This window comes from Micropterus dolomieu, unplaced genomic scaffold (genome assembly GCF_021292245.1).
Source record: "Micropterus dolomieu isolate WLL.071019.BEF.003 ecotype Adirondacks unplaced genomic scaffold, ASM2129224v1 contig_12496, whole genome shotgun sequence".
In the NCBI taxonomy this organism is placed as follows: domain Eukaryota; kingdom Metazoa; phylum Chordata; class Actinopteri; order Centrarchiformes; family Centrarchidae; genus Micropterus; species Micropterus dolomieu.
The window spans coordinates 232-9976 of record NW_025741482.1 but is presented as its reverse complement, the minus strand read 5'-3'; the positions used below and the strand labels follow the sequence as shown (position 1 = coordinate 9976).

At 40.9% G+C, this 9745-nt stretch overlaps 1 protein-coding gene across 1 annotated transcript; it reads right to left on the bottom strand.

Annotated features, from left to right (window-relative positions):
* Positions 1-1608: 1608 nt before the first annotated feature.
* LOC123966073 (myelin-oligodendrocyte glycoprotein-like) lies at positions 1609-9417 on the bottom strand. Its single transcript, XM_046042307.1, has 5 exons — positions 9235-9417; positions 5758-6058; positions 3661-4008; positions 2697-2789; positions 1609-2564 (listed from the first exon to the last, which is right to left on the bottom strand). The coding sequence occupies exons 2-5, from the start codon at positions 5837-5839 to the stop codon at positions 2413-2415; spliced, it is 675 nt and encodes a 224-aa protein (XP_045898263.1). The 5' UTR covers positions 5840-6058; positions 9235-9417; the 3' UTR covers positions 1609-2412.
* Positions 9418-9745: the final 328 nt, after the last annotated feature.

Below are 9745 nucleotides of genomic sequence, written 5' to 3'. Positions count from 1 at the left end.
TGAATTGGGAGGGTTGTCAGCTGATTGCTCTCAGCTGGACCCATGGGCTATAAAAGCTGGTCTGTGTATTCAGAGCAGCTTCTAGCAGGTTACATCCACGCTGTGGCATCTTCTTTTGCACTTGTGTTTATTTTAGTTTAATAAATTATACACTACAAGTACACTGCATGGACTCCCTCTTTGTCACATTCCCTGAGCCAGTTTGTGATAATATGTGCATAAATTATCGTTAAATGATCAACATCTAGTAAAGGGTTGCAGCCTAAAATGCAATTTCCTAAGCTTTGTCTGAGGGGAGGCCTGCAGTCCCTGGTGTATACTATCCCCTTCACACATTAACAAGACACCACAAATACATATAGACCATTGTTGATCATTTAAAATGACAAGAAAAAAATAGCTAAAGAACAATAAATCTGATTTTCAGGTCTTCAGGTTTACAGTGAGTAATTAATGTCCATTTCACGTTTTTCTAAGCTCATTTGAACACAAAATTCTGCTGACTAGGATATTTCAGGGTTTTGTTGAGGTCAATGAATATTATTGGTTTCTTGATGACAGAGCTTCTTCATGTCTGTGGTTAACTGATGTAAACCTATGTCAGTGTGAAAGGTAACATGTCACATGGTGCAAAAATGCTACAAAAGAAACATTAGCACAAATAACTGCAGGGACGGAGAAGGGAGGCAGGAAGAGACGTTTTACATATATAAAAAATTGTTATTCATATTTTTTCTGCTTCATTTATTTATTTACTTTTTTCTTGTGGTTTTCCCTTTTCTTTTTCTCATTAATCCCTCCCCTCTTTTTCCCCCATCTAAATTCAAAGCATTTACTCTCCATACTTCCCAACTCAGTTTACCCCACACCACCTTCCATTTTCTACCTCTCTCACACACACACACACACACACACACACACAATCCTGTAATGTCCAACTGTGCACAGCAGCTGTTTTTCATTAAATGAATAGTTGTGGACGCTGGAAGGGGCCCTGTACAGAATGCCTCTGTAAAGGGTCCAGAATTTCGTGCTACCTCTGCGGAATAAACAGAGAAAAAGCAGTGACGATTTTAAATAAAAATAAGTATTTGTCACTTGTTGCTTTGTGTGAGCTGCTAACAGAAGATGAATGCTGGGGGAAATAAAAACAGTAAAACATAAAGCTATATTCCGCTCAGTAGTCTCTAGTGTATGTGTTTTCAGCAAAAAACAACATTTGAGCACAATATAAAAAAATAGTGAAGTCCCTACAGTCATATTTTATCTGGGACTGGCTCCAATAGGTTTGTAGTTGAGACCTGGGTGATCCAGCGCACTAGGTTCACTGATTTGAAGAGTTTGAAACTATCAAATAGAGACATCTGCTGGCCAAACATTGACACTGCTCTGAAAGATACTCTCCATAGAAGATACGCTTCTTGCATATGTGTTTTTAGGGAAATGCAACATTTGAGCACAATATAAAGTGAAATATTAAAGGTCTTTTAAACATGGAGTCTCAACATCCGGTAATAATACCTTAAAGCACATAAACATTAAAACCAATTCATTACCACACAGTGAACCTGGGGACAGTCAAAACACATGCTTCTGAATGCCTGAATATTAGTGCGAATGGTTGTGAAGGTCCTCTTTATTATAGGAAGTATTTTCGATTATGGTGTATTATAAAAATATATAAATAAAATATATATCATTTTACCATCCTGATCACATGCACGTATGATTTGTGTATTAATATTTGCAGCACAAAGTAGGAAATTATGTAAAATATATAAATATGATCAACAAGGTTCAAATTCAAATTATACACAATTCCCAAAATATAAAACTGTGCTGAAATGGAGGCTAAAACCACCTTAAGCACCCATGTCTCTGCCTCGGGTAGATGAGTTGCGAAAGTTTGATTCAATCTGTGGTGCATCGTGGTACTTGTAGTCCTGCACAGTGTCCACATCCACGCCCTGGATGGAAACAGGCCAGAGGGGTTAGAGATGTTTCCTGTCAACTGAAGAAGTCCACCGCGAACTGCTTCATCTTACCAGCTACACCACTGAAAGAAAGAGTCCACTACCTCCCTGTACTACGCCTCCTTATCCTCACTGATGACGCCCAGCTCCACACAGCTGAGGCTGACACCACCGACACGCAAAGCCTTTTCTGCATAGAGTCTGGCTCCCTCCTGCTGATCCAGTGGGTCCACTTGTGGCTGGAGGTGATGCTGGTCTGAATCCCCAAACTGATGGAACAGATCCAAGAGAGGAACGTGTAGAACGCTCTCGTCTCCGTTGACATCAAATACCAACGAGCTCTTGAGCAAGGCACCTAGACTGGAAGTAGCTTTTCTGGGGCGACGTTATACTTTGGCGGCTGGAGGGACAAGATCAGCCGTCTCCCAGAAAAGTCTGGTCAGATTTTCACAACGTGATCAGTTTCCTTCTGACTCACATTTAGTCTTTGAGGCTTGTGTTTAGTCACATATCCAGCGACGCCACCACAGACTATCAGGACCAGTAAGACACACACAGTTGGGATCCAAACGCCCTGATGGGATCGACCACCTGATGTGAAAAAAGGCAAACAGAGACCAAAGTTTCAGTAACTGAAATACAACAGTCACATTAATCTGAGCGCGACTCAGCACTAATTATGTTAATTATTTTTCTCCTCACAGAGTTGAATCGTCTCCTCACCTTTAACATCCGTCTCCTCCTTTGGATCTGGAGTTTGGAGACTTCTGGGAAGCACTGGGGTCTCTGTTGTCCAGGTTTTAACAGAGTCTGGATCTGAAAGAAATCAGAAGATTTTAAATATTTTAAATTATATAAGAGTCTACGGTCGTGTTAGCCGCTCTGAGGCTGAACTGTGGCATCATGGAGTCACATGATTAGTCATCATGTGACTTCCTGGTTATGTCACCCCAACACCACTCGAATTCTTCAAAATGCAAATTTACTTGGAAAATGAACGTGATGCAGTTTCTATGACAATATGGATTTTTACCTCGTTCTATTTAATTCAGTCTAACAGGGCGGTAAACTCGGGTCATACTGAAGATAAATTTGATTTTGAAATGCACTGGTGTTACAACAGGATGATTTTCTTCTTTAATAAAGACTTAATTTCCCTAAAGTTCATTTCATTTATTAGGATCCCCATTAGCTGTGGCCGAAGCAGCAGCTATTCTTCCTGGGGTCCACAGCGCCACAAAACTCTATACAGTGTAGAACACAATTACAAAAAGTCACACACACCAACAATAGTTCACTTTATTTTTACAACCCTGATCATGTGCACAAGCCATGTCTACCACACCTTTAACTGGCTCAAGCTAACACTTTACAAGTAGCGTATTTTTAAAGTTCTAATAAATATGGGACTGAAGAAAATGACCATAATCAGGTTAAAGCATTTTTATCAAATAAGTAAAATAAAAAGTTCTACATTAAAATCAAATCCAATACAAAAGCTAATGTGATCACACAGTTAAACAGCCAGATGTACAAATCAAACATCAGCTCTTGTCACATGATGCCGTTTATATGATGTAGGCTGTAAACATTAAATACTGTTTGTGAGAACGACTGTAAATCTGTATTTATAAAATGTTAAAATGTTTATTTCAGCAGCAGAGTTATTTAATCCAAAAAAACTTACCGACAACAATCCTAATAATCGTAGCCCTCCCCAGCTGTGGGATGACACATCTGTAGCTTCCTTGGTCGGAGAGCTTCACGTTGAGGATCTTGAGTGAAGCGTTTCCGTGTTTCAGCTCGTCTTTGAACAGCGTCGTCCTCCCAGCGTATGACGACATCTTCATGTCCTCTACATCGTGGTTGTCATGGTAACGGTGAACATACTTGTTCATGAATGGTAGATCTTCACGCCACCACTCCATGGTCAGATCCTCTACGTTGCGCCGAGGCTCCACGCAACACGGCAGGATGATGTCATCACCCAGAGCGACCACGATTGGTTGAGATGAACCGATCAACTGAGACTGACCTGAGAAACAGAGGGAAAATATAAAATTTTTTATTTTATTTTTTTTAAAATAGGCCTTCTTTTATGATTAACAGAAGCAAAGATATAATCTGAACTATTATTTTTACTTCCAAAACCTTTCCACAAACAGTAACTATTTTCCATCAGCGTTGTCAATAAGGAAAATTATACGTATGTGATTTAGAGCTGCAGCTAAGTTATTTTCTTGATTAGTTTGATTGAAAATGGTGAAAATGCAAATTATAATTTCCTGAAGGACATATTTTATATGACCAACAGCTCCAAACTCAAAATAGTCAGTTTTATAAGAAAAAAATAAAAAATAAAAAAAAATAAACAACCACCAACAACAACTGAGAAGCTGGAACTAGTAAATATTTGGCTCATGTGCTTAAAACGAAGGTTACGATATGGTAACCCTAGTTCTATATAAGCACAGGCGGAGCCCTCTACTGGACTCTATGGGTACTACCTCCTCCAATCACACGCACGCACTTGCCCACTGAAATTTTATCGTGCACGTAGCCGACCAATAGGACGTCTACTGATACGTGACATAAATAGCAGTGTCCCTACTGCCTCAGCAGCCGACCGCCTCTTCAGCAGACGGCGTCAGAGCGGCAGGGCTCAACGGTAGAGGGCTCCACCCGTGGACTCGAATGGGGGCTGTGCGCTCTACGTAGGACGTTAGCCTAGCACACATGGACACAATAGATGCACTCTCACCTCCTTGCTCCCTAAGTGGGGTAGGGGAGTAGAAAGCATCCAGATTTATTGTCCTGGACCTGAACATGCTCCTTATGTTCTTAAGAACAAAAGGAGGTGTGTTGTCTCAATCTGGCTGCACTGTGGACACCAAGAACCAGCATGCAGCTGGGGTGAACTGACAGGCTCACAGCTCACTCACCTTCTTAGCAGAGGTGAGAGCAAGGCGCAGGGCTGTGCATGAGATAGCAGGACTGCTCCAGGGGCTGTAAGGTGCAGATATTAGAGCCACCTACACAAGCAGCAAGTCCTACTGAGGCGCTGAGAGACGCAACACCGGTCGTTGTCTTCTCACACCCTGCAGAAAGCGCATCGACACCAGCATTGTGCATTTGAAGCCTCACCCTTGAGACAGAGACCCCAGACCATAGGTACAGGCCAGGGCTCTGTCACTGTCGGCTAATGACCGTTCGTGCCTCACCTAACTGGAGGGATGAGATGGGGTCGGGGGGGGAACGCTAACAACTTCAGAGCCCTGAAAGGTTCTACCGGGAGCTGAATTACCTCCGAGGTAGTCTCCTCTCCAAAACAAACGGACCCGGTCGATTGTGATTATTGTATTAATTATATGTTACCAAAATCAAAAGATGTTTTTAAACAAAATTGTGAAATAATATTTTTTGGACAATATTTCCATGTTTTGATTAATCTAAAGTTAATTTGTATCTGGAGAATGCTGCTCATCATGAAGTTGGATGTGTCAGTCACAAAGCAGCATGGTGTTGCAACTGACAAATTGTCAGTTTATGAAATAACTAATAGTTGTTGTAGTTTAACAACTTTGTCTTTTAATTTTTGAAATTTGTGTACATCAGTCCCCGCTCAGTGAAATTTTTCACGTGGGCTGGAAATGCAGGGGGATGACTTCATCTGTGAGTTATTGAATCATCACTAACCTTAAGTGGTTACAGCTCTGGTAGAAATTTGAATGAGTAGCCTCAATGAAAAACTACTATTAGTAGCTAAACATAGAAATGAGCTTACGTTCAACGGGCGTCCAGACTGCCGTACTCAAACGTACAGTGAAAAAGGTAAAGCCAAGCACGAAGTTCCTGAAGTGAACCATATCCACCTAGGTCTTCTTCATGTCCAGGTTTTAACGTCAGTCCCTGTAAACGTGCATATAGTCGACACGGCTCAGCTGATCAGAGGGGTCTGGCTTGAGATCCGGCTTCGACCGCTCCGTTAGACCCTCCACATTATAAGCAGGATCCAGGTGGCAGGATGACTTCATCGCCTGGAGCAGCGATGATTGGCTGAAGTGAACTGATCACACATGGCTGACCTGGAAAAAAAGAGAAATTTAAACCTTGGACAGACTATTTTTGACTCTATTCTGAATATATTAGATCCATAATTCTTATTTTTATTGTTGATGTTAGTTATTGTATCTTGATTCACTGTTTTTTGTATACAGTGTGTATATCATTTATACATCTACACGCTAACCAATTCTACTTTTATTGTATTTTTGTTCTTTACAATCTTCTGTGCTGCGGTCTCACACTGGAACCATAGTTTATTACGGACTTGTTATCAGGGAGAACATGCTTTAAGTTTGGCCATAAATCTGCGCAACCTTGCTGTTGGGCATGCCGTCAAGACAGTGGCTAATAGTCAGCAATATATATTAAAAAAAAATATAAGGATCAGAATACGCTACCCCTGATATCTTAAAAAAAAAAAAAAAAGGCATAATATAGTATTTCAACATTGAAACCAAAAAATTAAACATCCACTGATGCTCCACAGAAGGAAATAAAAGGGAAAATTGTCTCTCCCTCCAGTTACCCACAGAAAGAAATACCTGGGAAAAGAGGAATACTGACATTTAGGACGTTGTTGAAGCCTGAAACCTTTGACTGCTCCAGTGACACAGCTGGAGCAGTTTGGATAAGGTTGTCAAAGAGTACAGCCCATAACGACTGAGATAAACAAAGTGATAAGGAGAAAAAAAAAACAAATCAGATCAAGCTGCACTTCCTCAAGATCGGCATAAAAGATAAGATGTTCCTTTCTTAATCATCATATGTCACTCCAGCCAGACAAGAAGGAAAGCAGTCTGAAGCATGCTGAGTACAGCAAAGGACAGTCCAGAATTACCAGCAGCTGAACAGCAAGACCAGACCGAATCATGTAGGACTCTCCTAGTCCGCATGACCATCACCTTAGGACTACAGGGGTCTGAAGCGAGACGCAATGAGACCCTGAAAGTTCTGAGTTTGATTAGTCCAGAAACTGCTGCTGAGTAAGGAAGAGTTATATGTCACAACATGTCACATCATGGAAGACAGACGGCACAAAAGACCATGCTTAACATACAAGAGATCAACACAAAAACAACTGTCAAAAGAAAATGATTAGTGCTGTATCAAGCCATCCTGGTACGAAGAAACGGACAGTACAGAGGAAGGGGGCAAAGCAAAGGGCAAAAGTGGACATTGGAAAACAGATGTACAATTTCTAAAACAGACTGGCAAGAGAACAAAACAAACAAACAACCCTAGTGACAGGATCCAAAAACACACTGGGTGAGTTATAACCCCTCACAGTAAAAATCTCAAACACATTGAAACTAAAATGAATACCATATTAAGATCTTAGTAAGTAATACCAAACTTGAACATCCTATGTTTGTAATGGGAAATTATCAGAGTAACTGTAATTAGGTCAAACCCTGCAGGTGACATCATTGCTAAATTACTACAAATTTAGATGTGTTCACCGAGGTGAGACTCATTCCAAGGTTCACACGGCTGGTCAGTCGGTGGGACTGCAAAGTAGGCAACAACACAGACTGCCACACGGCATACAAGCCTAGCAATGACATGCTATTACACCAAATCCGTGCCATCCCTGACCTGTACTGGTCCTGTGGGAGTGGCCGGCTGTACCAAACATTTGCTTTGGTGATGAGGTGCCACGCGTAGACAGACAGGCGCTTCATGCCGGAAGGATGGAGAGGTACATGCACGAGAGTAGTATTGGCATTGGATGGTCCTTATCATGCCATAGAAAGCCTCAGTCTCACAGGAAGAAATGCTCCAGCCCAGACTTTGCCCCTCCGGTGGGACATGTGATTGTCCGAAAGACTAACTGAATTCATTTTAAGGAATTAATCCACAAATAAAGACCAAACTCTTTATTATCAATTTCTTTCCAGTGACAGGACCATTAGATTGGTGAGTAATGCACACACTTTGAAAAGCTTTTATCTGATGGAACCAGGCAACAGTCTCAGACACAAAAGTAGTCCTGCAAAGAAACAGTCACACTTGTAGCTTTCGTAGATGTCCCCGTTTTATCCCACAAGTTAATCTAGGAGACATTATAGATCCCACGCTATAGGTCAGTTATGAATGTGATACATGATATTTGATAGCAGAGGTTCTCATCCAGGATGCGTACAAATATAAAATGTTTGATCCCCTGCTTATTCATAACTTCATAATGTCTATGTCCTGCAAAATTGGCTACGGTTAATTTTCTATTGTCAATTTTCTGTATTTGGATGTCCATATATGGCCAGAGGGAGGATTGTTATGGCAGAAAATTATGTCCTCTTACATTTAATATTATCATCATTATTTTATATATATTTATTTTGTGTTTTTAATCCTTAACCTTTCCTCTCCTAAATGTCTTATGTTGGTCTGTCCACAAATACGAGGGTTTAGGTCAGAGGTGTGAGATTGTTTTGGTGTTTTTCTACTCTTGTTGTTCCTCTCCTCTCGAGAGAGGATCTCTGTTCCCCAAAACACAGAAACCTGGACTGTGTAAATAATGATGCATCTCTTTGCTCGGGGCCAGACGTCCAGCTGATTTTGTTGTAGTACTTCTGTTTATTCTCTTTTGTTAAATAAAAGTCTTCAAAGACAACAGTTTGTTGTAACTCAATTATTTGCTCAACCCCTCACCAGGAATAACATTTCCACGACAGTCAGTCTCTCATTTGTTTATGCAAAGTAGCCTGCTCACTCGTCAATACTAAAAACAGAGCATACAGAACAAGGAGAAGAGGGGAGCCGAAGAGTAAAATGTAAAAGTGACAGTACCGGTGAATACCGGCACACTTTAAGCACAAACGGTTTTTATAATGTGAGAAATAACAGGAAGTCATCTCTCCCAGTAGTGTGTTCAAAACAATAAAAAAAACAGCGCTGTGGATGAGAGGAGAGGTGACTGCTGGAAGTCAAGACGTCGTGTTTAAGTTTATGTTCTGTTTGCTCCACAGTTTGATAATTGGGTATTAAAACACATTCGGAGAATTTCTGAAATGCTTTCCTCCCCACTGTGATCATTTTGGCGCTGGTAATTTTCCTTGGCGCTTGGCTAAAAAGCCAAAAAATTCTCTATGCAGGAAAAACCCTTAACAATCAGGACACAGTCTCTACTTAACTTATTTTTGTTAACTGATTATCGCTCGACATTTGACTCTGGTAGCGAAGCATATGAACTTACGTTCAATGGGTGTCCAGACAGCCGTACTCAAACATACAGCGAGAGTCCAGAGTGGAAAAAAAGGTAAAGCCAGGAATGGAGCTCCCGAAGTGAACCATAAAAACAGCCGACAGTGAAACAAACACAAAACTACTTCGTTGAACTGAGCTCGACTGGCGCTGAACTACTGAAGGAAGCGCTGTCGCTGTGCAACCGTTTTATACCCTACTATACATGTGATGATGACGTGCATGTTTGTTTCCATGGGAAATGGGCGGGGTTTCTAGCTTCTTCTGTTATTTATTGTCATGTGATGTGATGTGGTGTGATGTGCTTGTTAAAGCTACAACTATAGGAATGTGTGCCTTGTTATTATGGGTCTGCCTCTGTCCTATTTTCTTTTGTAGACGTTTTCATTGGCCACTCCGAATAATAAATACTTTAAATTATTTTGAGGTTTTTCACAATAGTTGAGCGCAAACCACCAAGTCAAATCATAAATTTATATAGGCTAGACTTTGCTAGTCTAAGA

Coding starts and splice junctions, on each gene's coding strand:
- LOC123966073 (XM_046042307.1), bottom strand. CDS start 5,839: ATGGTTCACTTCAGGAACTTCGTGCTTGGCTTTACCTTTTTCACTGTA. Junction 4,009..5,757: donor AGTCTGGACGCCCGTTGAAC/GTAAGCTCATTT, acceptor TCTGTTTCTCAG/GTCAGTCTCAGTTGATCGGT. Junction 2,565..2,696: donor GGAGGAGACGGATGTTAAAG/GTGAGGAGACGA, acceptor TTTTCACATCAG/GTGGTCGATCCCATCAGGGC.